Raw genomic sequence first — 17,684 nt, forward strand, 5'->3', positions numbered from 1 at the left:
GGAAAATGTCTCTGTATGTCTGGGAGGAACAAGTCTTGGAGACCGGAGGTCTGTTGAACTGCAACAGGGCTTCACAATTGCAACACTCTGGTTTCGTTCAATCAAGTGAATGGTGGTGTCTTTACCTCTCTCTTGGCCATGGTGACCAGAGAGTGTGTCAAACATCTCTAAGTGACAATGTCCCAATTCTTTATTTGCATAGCTTGTAATATTTCAAAGGGTCTTTCCCCACTGCTGTTTTGAAATGCTATTCACCAATCGTTGAGTCAGCAGAAAATACTAGCTTGGAATTAATTAAATTTGCTGCCACCATTGCCATACCCTATTCTCCCTCTATTGCCTCAGTCCCTACTCACTGGTGGTCATCTCACCTTCCTCCATGGTAAGGGGTATCAAAGCCAAGCAGATTTTACACATTTTGAGACTGCCTTCAATACCAGTAGAGCTATGGACAACTTCATGTCTTGCTTGTGAGCTGAGAGGCCTCATGGAGAGGTGGCAGAAAAACTATGTTGCTAAGACATGTGTTGTACTTTAGGCCAGGCCTATCTATAAATTTACCCAAGCCTGCATTCGGGAACTACATGACAGCAGAAGCTTCTTAGACTTGATAGTGTTAGATAGGTTGCTTTATTGCAGACAAGAAGGAAGTCATATAGACCCAGAAGATCTGCCTGTTGCAGAACACAAAAATCAAGAGGCACAAAAATGTCAGCACCAGGTTTAAACCTCCCACCCTTTTGGTTCAATAGACTTGGGTCAGTTCTTTTCCCAGCCTTGTAATTGGAATACCCCTGCTCCAGGTTTACATGTGGTTTTGCATGTTCTTAGCAACAAAGTTTATCACACACGACTTTCTTCGCCATAAACAATTGTTCTTGACATGTTTTGATTTATTGATAACTTGCTCCGATGTTTATTAATCACAAAAAATACATTTTTTCTGAGATTGTGTTATAGCAATATAATAAGTTTGTATCAGAAGTTCTGTCCACTGTTAATGCAAATAATATACAAATCTTTTTGAGATGGTTATAATTGTTTGACTTAGCTGTTTTAGTTTATTTTGTTAACCAACTAAGGATTTGATAGAGGAGGTATCAGTAGAAGCTGTTAGTTAAACCAACACTGGCTTATTCTAGGAGGAGATGAAGGGCTCTCTCACTTATTGCAACAAAAAATGGAAAAAAAATAAAAGGTGCCATTTTTTCCTAAAAAAAATATGGTAGCAATCTTTTGGTCCTGAGGGCTGCATCTAGTGGCATATTCTGGAGCCAGATGCTTAAAGATACACTCATATTCACAAAATTATACAACGTGCAGTCATTCCCCATCTCAGAGGCCCCACTGAGGATAGAAAGAAACCAACACTTTTGAGCCAAGATGCTGAGGGGAATGAAAAGGAAGAAATGACACGTCTTTTTCCTGTTCAGGAATCTTTCCCTGTTCAGGAACCTTTCTCTCTGCTAATGGCACTGGGGGATGAGAAGAGAAATCTGGGCAAGAGGAATTGTCCCCCCACCTCTCCCAGCCAATAAAAGACACAACTATCCATTTATTTGGTATCAAAGAAAAGGGCAGCAGGAATAGTGGAAGCTACATGAGAAGTATGTCTTTTCCATTCATGCATGAAATCATAATTTAGTTTATGCTTCTTCAGTAGATTAATGAGTCATTTGCATAGACACCCAGTCCTTCCCAACAATGCCCTTGATCCAATCCAAGTAGCTGATGATTTTGGTATAAAAGCCATACCCTTTGCCACACTCAAGGCCCCAAGAAACAATGCCTGTGGCCACCCAACGCTGAGTCTCCATGTCACGCACAGCTAAGGCCCCTCCACTGTCACCCTGACAAGTGTCTTTTCCTCCATAAGGGGAACCGGCACAAAACATGTTGGCAGAGAAGACTGGATCCTTCCCAGAGATCTTCTTTCCTCGCAACCACTCCCGACACTCTTCCTGGTTGCCCACTGGGATGGGGGCATATTTCAGTCTGCTAGCAAGAATGTTTTTTTCTACTCCAAAGCCACTGGCATACCCCATCCAACCTGGATGATAATAGGTGGTGTTTCCTGAGTCAGGGAGACAGACAGGCAGCATGTCGTGGCCGAGGGTCACCGGATCCCTCAACTCAATGAGCGCAATGTCTCCATCAAAGTTATGCTCATCCTTTGGATTGTAGGCTGGATGCACAAACAGTCTGCGGACCGGCCGATTGCCTACTTTGTACAGTTCGGTGACCTCTGTGTGACCCAGGAAGATTTCAGCCTTCTCAGCCACCTGTTCAGGGCTCTGCGTCTCCGTGGAATTCTGTTGCCCTTTTGGGTACACAACATGGGCAGCCGTCAGGATCCAGCGATCACCCAGCAGTGCCCCACCTGCTCGTCCAGAGATGACCGTCATAGCTTGCCATGGGAAACTGCCTCGTGGGGCATCCTTTCCACCAATAACTCGCTGGACTTCTACGACAGGGTTGTCTGGCTTTCCACACACTGCAAAAAGAAGGAGAACGCTCAGGAAGACAGTAGAACCCCATCTCCCAGCCCTATTGGCCTCCTCAGCAAACTTTCCTTATTTGGACACCTTATCTTTCCTTTAACTAACTATATCAGACCTGGACTCTGTAATCGCTTTCTTCTTTAGTTCTTGTTGATCCATTAGCTCACTACTGTCCCCTCTTTGGGCTAAAAATGTCAGGGGTTGATATCTCTCTCATTACACTACCAGAGGAGGAAACAGAAGGTAATTCAGTAGATTCCTACTATACTTGGCAATGGACAGCCATCAGAACTGGGCACCTAAAGCCTGCCAACTTTTCCTGCTAATCGGTTGCATGGCTCGTTCTTCTTTCTCCAAGCATGCCTGGCACCTATGGTGTTGTCTTCCTATTAGGACTGTGGGCACTACTCATTTGCCTTTCTGGGTACACAAAGGAACTGAAAGCCAGAAAAAAAAAAAGACCTCAGAAGTCTCAGATTTTTACTCTTGGCAAAGATGTTTAACCAGAGACACTGGTCGTTGTTATTGGTTTAAAGAAAAAAACTCAATGTCTATATGCTTCATCAGTATGCTTCTTTTATATGTTTGGATCTCTACTTTTGTGTGTGTTCTGATCTAGCCTATCCTCCTTGTTACTTACAGAGGTTAGTTTTAAGAAGAGGATGAGAATTGAAGCTAATCTCAGGTCTGGATTCAGAATCCCATCTCATTCTAACAGGTCAAATAACATCAAAGGGGTGGGCCTGATACCTGCTTCCTCTCTGCCTCCTCTGGCACTAGGAGCTGCTAGTCTTCTGGAACCAGCACCAGCTCTAGCTACTGGGAAGAGCAGATCATGTTCTATAACAACATGAAACAAGAAAGGTCTTTGGGCATGATTTACCTGGCAGACATACTGGGATGTCTTCATGATTAACTTGATCCTTCCAGGAACCCTCAGCAGAGCAGGTGTAGGTACCTAAAGGAGGAACAAGAACAAGAATAGTGGGACCAAAGTTTGCAGAAAATGTAATATATTAACATCTGGGATTTTCTAGTCTGTGAGGGCCCACTGGCATGAGGCATTCTCACCCTCCAACCAGAATTGACCTAGGAGAAATTGCTCATGAATCCTCATTTCTGTGAAGTCAGGACAGCCAAGGCCAGGTAGAGGAGTTTCTCCATCCTGGCCCTTGCCCTACGGAACCACCTCCTGTGGAAGTTAGAATGGTGGCCTTCCAGAAGCTGGTTAAGATAGAGCTCTTCTCGAGAGCTTTCTAAACTTAATTGAGATAACACCATCATAGCACGTTTTCAGCAAATATTGCTGTCCCAATGCTGTTTTAACACCACAGTAGCCCACACTGAGTCCATCAAAGTTGGGCAACTATAACAAATTTAAATAAATAAAATGAATGAATGAATGAATGAATGAATGAATGAATGAATGAATGAATGAATAATTTTTTTCTGGCTATAATGAGTGTATTTAAAGAATGAACATTGTGAGATCAGTTGCCCAAGAGCCCAAGCCATCAGCTATTGCTTCACCTTTCCCATCTCTCCTTTTATTTTATTGTATTTTATTGTATTTTATTGTATTTTATTGTATTTTATTGTATTTTATTGTATTTTATTGTATTTTATTGTATTTTATCTTATTTTATTTTATCTATTAAAGGAATTTATATGGCCACCCATCTACCAAAAGGAACTCTGGGCAGCATATAAGAATAAAAACACAATGCAATTATTTTCTTTTAAAAAGCATTTTAAAAAGGCACTGTTGGAGCCCCAGTAGAACTCTCATCCATAAATCAGGTACCCTGTGCCAGCTCCACCAACATCCTGGCCCCAGTACTTGGGGGAAAAGCCAGGTCTTCACTGCTTTCCAGAAGGCCAACAGGATCAGGGCCATCCGTATCTCTGGGGAAGGCTGTTCCATAAGGCAGGCACCATGACAGAGAAGGCATGTTTCCGAGGCCCTGCCAGGTGGTGCTGTTTCACCAAGGGGACCTGGAGCATGCCCAGCCTTCCCCCCATTCAACCCTACCCCATCCCCAGGCATTTGGTAAAGACGACCCACACACAAAAGCAAGGAAGTTGCTTGGTTGCTAGATTTGTAGAGTTTGCCATGCAACCCTGCAACTTGCACTGCTTACGTTGGGCCTGCACTTCATGGCCTCACCTTTTCCTGGATTGTTGAGCAGCCGATAATAGGGTTCATTGCAGCGGTACTTGATCACCGACTGATAGTTGTTATTTTTTGTTGACGACACAAAATTAAATGCCCCGTTTTTCAGAAATGTAGGTTCACCACAGTTCACAACTGCAAGACAAAACAAGTTAAAGAGGGAGAAGAGAAAGGCGTCTTTCCATCTGGGATCCTCCAGGGATCAGAAATGATCACAACCCAAGGTCTCATTTCTTTTAAAAATTTATATTAATCGTTTATTAATAATTTAATAATTACTGTATTACAATGAATTTTAATCATTCATTTCTTTTTCAACTGATGATTAATGGTGTGTCATATCTCACATCCTGCCCCAACAGAGCAATGCCTTTATCGAAGGAGATTAAAACTCTAGGTGGGACACCATCACTAGTTTGTTTCGTTTTTGAATGAGAAGCAAAAGGAATAGCTTAGTTATCCAAACTGCATCTCCATATACAGTGCTGCTTTTTCAAGCACAGGCAAAAAGATACAGAATCCTTAACGCAAGTAATTCAGAGAGAGGTTTAGCACACAGAAGCCAGCAGGAAAACATAAAGAAATAAAAGAGAGCTCAGGATTGTCACATAGAAGATCAACTGTTGCCAGCATGTCAGAAAATAAAGAGTGTAAATCTGAGACTTTCCTCCACACAGTTTAGGAGACTTTCTTTGTTTGCACAGCTGCCCCAGCAACCTCTTTTTCCACTCCTTCCTCATGGCATTGCCTTCATCGGATTGCTGCCTTAAATCATTCTTAGCCGCATCAGTGCTGAAGTAGCGTTTTTTGACTTATCTCAACATGGGTTTTGCCATGGATAGAATCTGATGGGCTTTGTTGACCATTCTGTTGGTGGCACAGCTCGGTCACTCCTGGGGAGGGATTAGCTAGGCATCAAATGGTTTTTGTGAGTCTGCCACCTCTCCGGTTCCTGGGCACTGTCTTCTAGGGCCCTTCTCCTTGGGAGGGCGACAGGCTAATTCTTTTAACCCAGCTTGGAGACCTGGATCAGCTGAACAGAAGCTGACAAATGATGGTGGCAGAGGGGCTCTGTCTCTGCTGCTTCATAATGCAATCTTCCCTGCCCCTTTAAGTTATTGTTTAGATTACTTCTGAATATGACTTAGCATTATTATTAAATGGTGATAAAAGTCCAAAAGGAGCCTATCAGCTGATATCAGGTAATAGTCAGGTTTCCTTTAATACACTTTTGCAAAATCAGAGTGAGTTTTGACAGATGCCTAAACTTGCCTGTCTAACTGTAGGTCAAAATTTGGCTCCACCCTGGTCCCGGCTCTATCGCACATAAAGGAGAGGGACTGCTGGACACTTTTTATGGTGGGTAACATTTGGCAGAAGTAGAAGGAAATGAAGCCAGGAGAATCCAACCATCATTCTTCCATACACCATAAATGAAGACTGCGCCAAGATAAGGATAGCCAATGAGGGCAAGGCAGCAAACTTTATGCTGGTATATTTTTCTAGCTCTAAGCTACTGGTGAGTAACCCTTAAACTAAACCATGAAGAATTTATTGTCCAGTCTAGATCAGATGAACACAGTGGACTATCTTGTGGACAGAGACAGCAAAATGCCTCTCACTAGGACTGCCATGGGCAATGAAGATTCCCATAAGATTCCCTTATACAGCAGGAGGCATCAAGAAGGTCACCAGAGTTTGGGGAACTTGACCTGTTTAGGTGGCATTGTGGGCAACAGGTAGGAGAGGCTTAACTACTCACTTTGACATCGGGGCATAGAACGATGCCAGGTTCCATCATCTTGGCAGACAGAGGTAAAGGATGCCAACTGTTCTTTACCCTGTTCAAAAGAACAACAGCTATGAATCAACCAGTCCAATACCTTTGTCCATGTCCCTTCCTTAGTATAATGCTTCTGTCTTCTCCCACCTGCAGTCCTACTGACTGAGGTTCAGATCAGACAAGAGATGCAATCTTAGGAAAGTTTTGTTTGGCAATGGCAGATGGGGTAGGCTATACATGGGGGTTTACCTTTGTCTTGATTGGAGTGCATGGTAGAGAAGAACAAAAAGCTTCATTTGTAAGAATGATTTCTCCCCCATATTATCAATACCATTCTGGGGTTAGCAACATTGCCAGAACTAAAGTAATTTATCTTCACCCATATAATTATGACTATAAAGTAATTCCCTGCATTAGCAGGGTGATTCTTAAAATATTCAGAAACATCATGAAAACAAGTCTTCAGGTTTTGGCTTTTCTGCATGAAAAAATACCTCTGTTATAAAGAAGATCAATTATTGTCATTATTTTTAGACTGTACATGCTCCACATCAGTCACAACTGAATTAACAATGAGGATCTTATGATGTACTTCTCTGAGAAGTAATCACTGCTCCAGGATAATAGGTCTGAAATTTGATTCAGGCAGCACTAGGAAGTCCCTTCTGTCTTCAGTCTCACAAATTGACAGTCATGGCTGTGACTTCACTGAATAAACCCATAGAGAACACTTTCCTTTCCCACAAAACAATTGGGCAGAACAGTGATTGTACATTTTTTCATTTAATTCAAAGTTTATCCCTGCTGGAGATTTCTTTTTAATTAATCTGGGACTCTGGGGTAACAAATGTGCCCCCCGGAAGAAAATAAGCTGTGGGCCTGCTGTAGTCTTCCCTAGTTAACATATGACTGGTTAGAGTTATTCTATAGTGTGAATACATGAGAAAACCTTGCAGTTGTAAGTTTGGTGCTAGTAGAACTGAGTTCTGACATTCAAAGCAGCTTTTAGAGTTGAGTTCCAAAGTAATGTTTTCCTTCTTTCTTAACTTTCGGTTTCTCCAATTTCTCCTCTAGTGTTTTAGTAACTATTCAAAAATTGCGCAATTGGCAACTCTCTGTCTTTAATCAGAAATTCAGTCACAGTTTGACCTTTTTTTTGCTTGGGGAAGAGATTTTGTTTTTTCATGCCTTGGCATGTATTTGAATTTGCTTCCGTGAAAAGGAGTAGGAGATGTGGAAAGAAAGGAAAGCTTTCAGAAGAACCAAAGGGAGAACCAAAAAAGAGGCCAGTAGGATTAAGGTCATTGCAAGAAAAAGGCTTAGAAGATGGTAAGAGATAAAATAATGAGGAACCCAAATGAATAAGCCTCACCTCCATCAAGTTATATCCAGTTTTGCAGCTGACAATGATGTAATCTTGGTATTGATACAGGGGCTGTGGGTCCTTGATGATGGTGAAGGCATCGTTTGGCACAGGCTGTGGGCAACGGATTCCTAGTGGAGATGAGAAAGAAATGAAAGAAGCAGCAGAAGATACTGTAGGTCATTACCTTTTAACTTAAAGTATTGGATGGGGATAATTACTTTCTGTAGTGTATGAAATCTTCCACCCATGACTGTATCCTGATTCGTCTGTGAGAAAAATGACATCGACTGAAGAACTGCTGGTTTCAATGGTTCCTGGAGGCACTCTGCCACAGAACTCACCAATCTGTTTCCTGCCAGCTTGGATCTAGTAAGAAATTGAGGTTTCAGAAATGAATGTTCCACAGTTTACAACTTAATGCTGCCCCAAACTCAGCAAGCAGATTAGGAAGATCTTCTTGGTCGTTTTCAAGAAACCAGCAAGTTGATGAGGGAACAATGAACACACAAGAAGATTTTCTATTATATCAGCTTCCTAGTCCATTGAAGATATTTAAAAGGTTCTACTCATACAAATCATTGCAGGTGTGATGAAAGTTGGGCTCATTTCATTCACATTCTACACTCTCTTCTAGAATTTTATATGATATATCAGAAGTGACAAAACAAATTATTTTTACCGTGATTCTTCTTGTTTGCTGAAATTTATAAATATAACGATTAGCTAGATCCCAAAACTGTAGACACTTATTGACTTTTTAAATACTTGGTTTCAATATTCTGCATTTACTGTCAAATATCTGCACATTTGTAAACCAAAGCTCTTCTGTAAATATTAATTGTGTGGTCGAAACAGCAAATCTGGCATAGAGAAAAAGACACATTAGATTAAATTATGCATCTATTTAGGTCAAAATTGAAAAGTATTTAATACTAAACAGACTGGTAGTTTTAGGTTTTAGTTATTTGAAATATAGAGTCCAGTATATCACCACAGCCATTGTGAGGTGAGACAGTCAATACATTATTGAAAATAATACTTAATATAAGGAAAGAAAACTCATATAGACCATTTAAGTTACATAATCATATAGGACAGTTCAAGTATTTGTACTGATTCTTTTCTGCTCTGGAAATATTGGGTGGAAAAGATGATCCTAACTGTGGGGGAGTTATTTAGAATAGTTAAATGAGTTGTACAACTTTAAACTGAATTCCACTTGTTTTTAATCTTTAATCATGTCAAATTTTAGTCTTTAATCATGGCAAGTTGAAACATAGTATTATTACTATTTTTGGTTGGAATTTGGACAATACTAGTCCATCATTTTTTGTTTAAATAGATGGAGTCCAAGAGGCTCTTCTAAAGCTTTACCAAGTTTGGATTTTGAAAAGACTGAATGGAGTCCACAGCTTTTTATTACTGTGCCTGAAGAACATTGATCAGATCTGTTACATACAGTATTAGTTATCTGGGTAAGAAATGGCATATCATACAATAGAAAAAAAAATGCTTATCAACTTTATTCAGGTGTTTACAATTTGGAATCATTGATTTGGGTGAACATTGAGATGCACTTATCCAAGAATAGACCTGGTTCCTATGTTGGCTCTGTCCTCTGTCATTGGACGTGTCTTAAATCTTTCCTGTTCAACATGTCCACACGGTATGGATGTGGATTTTGGGGAGAGTTTCTGACAACTGACTGTTAGTAATTGTGAAATATTTTATTATTAGTGGCAAAAAGAACCATATTGCAACCTCATAAAACAGTCATAGATCTTTTAGCAAAGGAAGAAAATGTGATACAAAATGGGGAAATAAAACCTACTTGGGAAATTTGGCATAAATAAAAGCTTCCATTCCTTTATGATCAAAAGCCCATTAGTATGAAAAAGGGTTTCCAAAATTTGACTTGTACCAAATTCAGAGTCTGATTAATTTTTCTATATGGTTGTTAGAGTTTCATTTTTAATACGTGTTTTGAATATTTTTGTTAAAATCAGTCAGTCAGAAGATGTCTACCTACAAGTTCAAATTTAATTTCTCTCTTCTATAAATAAGGTGGAACATATGGCAAAGACATTTAAATGTTATTGAAATATTTCCATTTTTGCTTGTTTCAATGGATTTGAACACTGTTACTATTGCAGTACTGGTGACCTCCCATGATTATGGTTTTTGGCTTTTCGTTTTAGCTCCTTCACATAATGATTTGACTTTTTCTTGCATTTCTTTTATCTTTTTATATTGGCTTTTGATTTTATTGTTAGTTGTGGCATTTTAATGTTTAATTTAATTTAATTTAATTATTTGATTTCATTTAATTATTTAATTATTTTTTATTTTTGTGTGACACAACATATTTTTAAAAACAATTACATAATGTAATAGATCAATCATTCAGTAATAAACACACAAGCATTATTATTAAGGAAAAATGGTTGATGGTTTTGGTTAATGGAAAAAAAGTTCATATTAGAGGCAGGAGGGAAAGCCTGTCTATGTGTAGTAACAAAAGCATTTTGACAACAGTGTGAACAGAACTGCAATTTGAGACTCAGAGAAACAAACAGAAAGAGCCCAGCCTGACAGTCTTTTGAGATCTTTCCCTGAGGATCAGCTATGGGGCAGTGTGTTGATTACTTCAGGATCAGTGAAAACCCTTGGTGTCTACTTGTGTTCTACTTGTACACTTGTAATATATAAAATATTACCCGAGTCACTTAGTCTGTAACAGGCTCTTCAGAGGAAGCCAAGCTCCCTGGAACTACTCACCACATTTGAAGTAGAGTTTACATAAAAATGCAGATGGAAGAAGGTGAGTATTTGGACAATATTCTGGATCATAGATCTTTCTTAGGAAAGTCCCAAAAATTTTAATTTCACAATAAGAACCTGGTACCTGAAGGACAGACTGTAGGGATCCTTGGACTTCCCTAATCCTGACCTATCATCCATTATAGGGTTGAGCCAAGTACGGGAATACCAGCTAGGAATGTATTGATCTGGAGTACCTTAAGCTGGTCATAAGGGCAGTGGACTTGCTGGTGGTCATCAATTTCAAAGGGCTGCAGGAACTTGAGGATAATGGTCATCCCTTTCTCTACCCGTATGCTGTAATTACACCGCAGGTTAGCCGGATAGGGCTCAGGATAGCCAGGGCTTGACAGATACCCAGAGGCTTCTGTGAACAGTTCATTGCTGCAATTCACTGCAGAGCAAGAAACAAAAGAAGGTCGACTGAAAGGAAATTCATATTAGCTCATCTGCGGAGCATCCTTTCTTAGCAGGTGGCCTGTTTTCTGGAACCTATTTCTCTTTTCCCACACCATGGCAGAATCTGGAATAACACCTTGGCATTACAGACACAATCTCTAAACTAGCCGGTTGTCAGCCCTTTGAGGTAGGCTAGGTCAGGAAATAGACACCCCAGGGATTACAGGAATGCTACTTTACTATTTTAGAGTATCATAGCAGAATCTTAAAGCCATTCAGAGCTTTCCTCTGCTGCCTCGATACCAAATAGAATCAAGGTGGGGTTCTCCTGAGTTTCCTTTTCACATGTTCTCCTCTCCTTTCTCAGGACTACATTGTCACTCCTCCTCCACTAACGGCTCCTGCAAACTTCCTCAAGAGTACCTTGCATTCCTCCACACTGATATTCTTCGAGGCACTATTCTACACAAGCTCTCTGTCCTTTCCAGTCTTCTGGCTTCTTCTGGAGGATCATATGGCCTCACCTTTGCAAGAGTGCCCATCACTCTGGAGTTGGTAGCCGGGCTGGCAAGAACAAAAGTAGCCCCCTACGTAGTTGTGGCAGAAATGCTGGCACCGAGGAGCATCTTCAATATCATTTCCATCAGCACACTCATCCAGATCTAGAGGATGAGACGAAAGCAGGGGAAAGAAAGGTTTACAGAGTTTTATTAATTTTACATCCACAGTCAAGTCTGTCCTTTGCTCTTGAGCAGAAAAGCATTCTCGGGGCAGCTCTTTCCAGGGCAGCTTCCCCCAGTAGAAGAGGAAATCCAAGCCCTCCTGCTGATGATCTGGTATTCCTGCTTGCTCATATGTGCTGCACCACAACTGGAGATTAGTGGTTCCTGAAAGCCCTACTCCCTCACCCCCCATATTTATAGACAGTTGCAATGTTGAGGGTCTGCTGTTCTTCACTGAGCATGACAGAATTGCAGATGTGAAATAAAAACATAAGCAATACAGTTAAAGTCTCCTGTGATCCAAAGCCCCCAGGTCCTGAGGAGACTCGTGAGAAAATCCACCAACCACTTTTTTGTACACCATTTCACAGCCATTGAAATTAACTGTGACTGAGGAAAACCTGGTTTGGAATGAGCTAGGGGCTGGACATAAATGAATAATTTGGAATTCATCAGCTGGCTTAGATTTCTGTGAAATCCCAATAATTATTTTTATGTGTGTGTGTGGGTGTATGGTTATTTAGTTATGAATTAACATATGCAACTTTCACCCAAGTCTATGTAAAATGTATACTTGTGCTTCAAACTCTTTAAAAGCCCAGCAACAGTTTTTACAACTATCCTGTTTGGGGCAAGATGCTTAAGTGATGATTCCATTCCAGGCACAGTCACGTTAAATAAATTATCTAAATACATTTCAATGCAGTTTTGGGCCTGTTTTTGATTGTGAAGTGGTCTTGATCGTTCTGATGGTTGGACTGTTTCTAGAAAGAGAAAAAGAGGAGGAATGTGATCCTCTTTGTTGATCTGTCAGTGGGTTTTGATACCACTAACTTTATTCTTTCATGTCAATTCTGTAAATTGGGATGGAAGGCCTTGTGATTCAGGTAGTTCTGCTTCTACATGCAGGGTCGGTCCCAAGGAGTTTCTGCTTGATCTTGCAGAACATCTTGCACTATTGGATTCTCCCATCTCCCTATCTGATCAATCAAATCTTTATCATGGTCATAGACCAGCAAAAGGAGGGTGGGGTACAGTCAATTAAAAACCATAAAAGATACATTGGAGTTTATAAAAAGTTTTGAAAATTTAAAAGATATAAAACAGAAAGAATGTATAAAAAACAAGAATGTAAAAGGTTCTAAAATGGGGGGGAGTAGGAGCATTAGCATAAAGGTTAGTATATGGCAGACTACATCTAGCAAATTACAGAGCACTCTAGTATGATGAACTATATGTTCATTAAGTCTAGTTCATGGCACAGGTCATCATCTGACGAATTTTAATTGCTGCTGGCAGAACCTGGCAATATTATATGTTGTAGCAGGGTTGGTATCTGAAAGCAGGGAGGGGTAGAACTGTCCTGTGTGCCCTGGATATTTATGCAGTAATGGTGAGATGAGGCTTGGACGAATGTCTCTGTAATACAGGTACTGGAGAAGCACATGCTCTTTGCTTCCATGCGTCCAGAGACACAGGGGCATTGTCTCTCGGGGTAAGGGATCTTCCTGTATCAACCTTCAAGGACAGCTGAGGGGAGGGCATGGCATCGTGCCAGAGTAAAGGCCCTCCGGTGTTTAGGTACTTCGAGTTTAGTTAGGTATGCCATAGGGGAAGCAGAGTACCTGTTGGATTCACTGGCAATAAAGGTTGGGGACCTGGCTAGATCCAATTGGCGCTCTGTGTCTGCTACACACTGTTTAATGAGTGCTTTGGCCTGATCATATCCCATGCTGAGTAGAAGACCTGGAGAGAAGCCCAAGGATGAGATTTCGGTTGCCACTGCCTGTTTCCATCTGGACTGAAAATCATCCCTCATAGTTAATGGGGCAAGGCCAAGGAGAAAAAAGGATAGTCTGAGCCAATAGTTGTGTATGGTCATCCACACTCTAGCCTCCACTTTCATGAGGCCTGTCTCTAGTCTCAGGGTGGCAGAGACACATTTTGGGACTTGAAGGGCTGATTTAGAAATTTGGATTGTACAAGTTCTAATGGTACAGAATTGAAGAAGGGGCCCAGCTGGGCACCATAAAGAAGTTGAGCTATTGGCTTGGCTTCGAATAATTTGAGTGCTACAAGTGTGTAATGGCCACCTCTTGTCTTAAGGAATTTAAGAATGGCAGATGAGCTCCTCTATGCATTTTCAGCAATGCAGTCCCCATGTGCTTTCCTACTGCTGGCAGAATGAAGGACTACCCCCAGGTATTTGAAACAGGAGACCTGCTCAGTCTTGTGGCCATCTAGGCTCCAGAAACAGCTCTTGGGCCTTTTGGCAAATGCCATGATTTCAGTTTTCTGATAACTGAGTTCTAGCTGGTCTTCCTTGCAGTACTGTGTTAGCGCTCTCAGTGCTCTTTTAAGCCCAATAGGTGTTCTTGGGAGTATTGCAGCATTGTCTGCATAGAGTAGGACAGAGATGTGTCTTCCAGCAAGCTTTGGGGAGTGAAAGTTCATGCTGTGAGTTGATACAGAAATTGAACAAGTCTGGGGCCATCTCCCCATCTAAATGAAGCTGCTTTACAGGCAAGGCCATCTAGGGATTTTAAATGGGATGCCATGTCTCATCAAATAAAGGCTTAATATCAATATAAAGGCATGAAGGGGCTGAACTGGTGCCTGTAGTGATAGGTCCAATAAACTGAAAATTAATCATGACAAGGAGGTGCTGTTCGGGGTAGATGGCCTTCAGGCAATGTAAATGTTTTAGATATGGGTGTACTCCCCTAAAGAAGAAAATGTATAGCATTCATAGATCTAGCTTTGTCACTAGAGCCTCAGGCACCCTCAGTATCTTTACATACTTTCCATCCATTCAAGTTCACCAATTTCTGCTATTTCTGGACAGGGACTAGTGCTAGTAATCTTTCACTTGGATATCTACACAATATAATCTGTGGGGCTGCTGCTGAAAATAATTTAGTGATTTCAATTGCTGCAGAATATAGATGCCAGAATTTTCACCAGTATGACTCCATACAAGGTCATCCATGGTGGTAGGGGTGGCCAAGGGAGGCAAATGACAATGCTGAAAATTCCATGGCTTATACATTTGCACCAGATGTCAGGGCACAAGTACATAAAGGCAGTATTTGCAACATACCATCACATACGTAGTACATAGTGTCATTTCATGTATTCATGGTTTGCTACAGATGCCTCTGGCTACTTTTACATATATACCACTAAACTAAGATAAACACAGAACCTTGGAAACTGTAATAGATATTTCCCAACCTCATTTATATTGAGTTAATTAAAATAGAATCTCTTTAAATACTATGAAATGCTTCCTCCCAGATTTCTACCCACCTGGGCTGAGTTGCTATTTATGAGCTAAGCTGTCAACTGACTGACCTACTCTCTTTTGATTGTTTGTGCTTGTGTTCTCTTACATTGCTTTCCTGCCTCCCTGGAATATCTCTCATCGACCAACCTTGACTGATCTTGAAAAATTAAGCTGGATCAGTTTGTGCTTAGACTTCAGCAGGGTATACAGATTTGATACTTACCCACGGCTTGATAATAAGCTAAGAATCCCTTATAGGAAACCACAATGCCATTCTCCTCATTGGAGAAATCAGACTGAAACAAGAGCCGCATTCGATTGTTGGTGGACAAAAACTCCTTGTCTCTTGGGTGGTTGCCTGTTTCAGACTCCACCTGGCCACAGAACCTGCCTAAGTCCTTCTTGTTTGCTGTGATCTGCCAAGAAGAAGAAGGAGAGAGCATTAGAAACTGGAGAGCTCCTTGGCCAATATCCAAAGGACCTCCACCTAACTTGACATATACATGGGGCTTTGAACTATTATCCCTTAAATGCAATCCATGCAGAAAGCATTTTGCCAATTTGCATTGGAATAAGCGGAATATAGAAAACAAATAGTGATGCAGAAAGCTGGCATGTTGTAGAAGAAGGAAGGAAATCAAAATTCCCTCTAGCAAGCATTTTCTTGCAACTAAAGTAGAATCTGAGCTCAAGCACACACACAAAAAAAAAAGTATGGGGGGAGGTTAATAAAGAAAACAAGAAGAAGCTTGTGATGCAAAGCCCAGGGAATACAGTAATATTTGACCTCATAGACCCGGATTCCCATCGCCACAACCTAGCCTCTCTTCACATACCTTGACAAAGTCATATCGGCAGGCCTCAGATGGCTCCAGATCAAACTGCCAGAAATTTAGCTTCACTCTGTAGCCCTTCGGTACTGAAATGTCCCAGGTACTGATGTTGTTGTTGGGGTATCCTTTGGGATAATTTGGGGATGTGACTTCCCCGTAAAGCTTCCTTGTGGTTGGCCTGGAACTGACTGCAGCAACTAAGAAAGCTCCTTGAAGAAGGAGGACAATGGGAGACCTGTGAACACAGCATAGGCATATATGAGAAGACAGAGCAAACAAGGCCTCTGTAATGACACCCCCCCCCACCACAAGACACACAGAGACACATTGAAAATTGAATTGGGCAACATGCACCTTAAGAGAAACTACATCTGTTTCTTTTGTAACATCTTCCCAGTGTTGCAAAACTAGCCTTATGGACTACAACCCTTGTTTTGCCTTTTAACAGAGAAACTTGGATTTCTACAGTGGTAAATGCTATATGCCCAGCCTATCCAGCCTATAGTGGTACAATGATGCTAATCTGGTTGTAAACATCCAAGTGACCACTACAGAGCAGCAAATAGCTACAAAAATCTATTTCTTTGTTGTAGCGGTTGTCTGAACTTTTATAATCCAGATCCTATCCTTGTGCCTATAGACCTTCTAGTGAACTGGGTCTTGTAGTTCCTGATGGAACATGGTGTTTTGATCCCCTCTATTAGAACAGTTCCCTTGTTGATCCAGAAGGTGGGAAAACATTTAACACATAGCAGGACAGTGTATGGTAGCCTTAAAAACTTGGATCCTTCAGAATTGCCAGCAATACCAAGAGTGTCATGAACATTGTCATCTCTGGTGGCCATGCCATGTAGACTAAACTCTCTGCAAAGGTCCTGGAGTTAGCAAGGAAAGAATAAAGGCCACCATAGGTCCTTGAGTGCCTTTCAGTTTTGCTTTCACTGCCTGCGAAGTAGCTGCCACTCTGATTTGTTTTCTGTTGCTCTGCAAAGCTCTTCGAAGATCACCAAGTTCTGCTGGAAATGGCTGGGAAGGAACCTGGAGACAAACTGCTAAGTTTAGCCCCAACTCCCTGCCTTCAGTCTACATTGGTAAATCCCTGGCTTCTCAGCTGAAGATGAGCTAAAGGGTCTATTAGCTGAATGAAGAAAAGTACCCACACTGTAGCTGCTAATCCAGTCTGCATCAGGGGGCTGCAGGACTGAAGCAAGAATGAGGCATTTTAGCAACACCTTCAGGCTGTATTATCTTCTTCTAAGGCTAAACCTAGCCCTGCAGACCCTCCTCAGGCAGACCGCAGACATTCCATGTCCTTGGACAATGGAGATGTTCTAATACAGATATTGTAACAGAGGAATGCTTGTATGCATTTTAACAAGTAGGCGCCCACGCAACCTCCCCTTCCCACATAAACAACACTCACATGTTCGTAGCTGGGCTTAAGCTCTCTTTTCTCCCACCAGTTCTTGTAGTCTGTTCTTGGGAGTTGCAAACAGATTTCAATAAATTGTTAATCCTGTTAGCTATGATTCATTGAGGCTGGGGTAGCCCATGCGGAGTGGGAGGGAAGAGAGATAGCTGGTAGTTTCCAGTCAATTAGGTAATAATTATGGCTTTCCTAAATTGTGTTCTACTGCCCTCTGCTGTCTTTCTCTCTCTCTCCACACACACACACACACACACACACACACACACACACACAGACTTTTATAAATATGTCCACTTAGAAACAGAGAGAGATATATACATATGTAAGTAGGTACACAGATAGAATGATAGAGGCATTGCTATTATGTAGAAC

The 17,684-nt window shown here is 41.2% G+C and overlaps 1 protein-coding gene across 1 annotated transcript; it reads right to left on the reverse strand.

Moving 5' to 3' along the window:
• Positions 1-701: 701 nt before the first annotated feature.
• Positions 702-17,461, reverse strand: C1R (complement C1r). Its single transcript, XM_007420402.4, has 11 exons — positions 17,307-17,461; positions 15,887-16,118; positions 15,274-15,466; positions 11,567-11,704; positions 10,841-11,037; positions 8,042-8,189; positions 7,830-7,951; positions 6,437-6,515; positions 4,669-4,809; positions 3,385-3,459; positions 702-2,494 (listed from the first exon to the last, which is right to left on the reverse strand). Coding segments are annotated over exons 1-11 (2,157 nt in total). The 5' UTR covers positions 17,309-17,461; the 3' UTR covers positions 702-1,664.
• Between the last annotated feature and the right edge of the window lie 223 nt (positions 17,462-17,684).

This window comes from Python bivittatus, unplaced genomic scaffold (genome assembly GCF_059951505.1).
Source record: "Python bivittatus isolate LINGU-HERP-01145 unplaced genomic scaffold, Pbiv_v1 ctg000270_np1212, whole genome shotgun sequence".
Lineage (NCBI taxonomy): Eukaryota > Metazoa > Chordata > Lepidosauria > Squamata > Pythonidae > Python > Python bivittatus.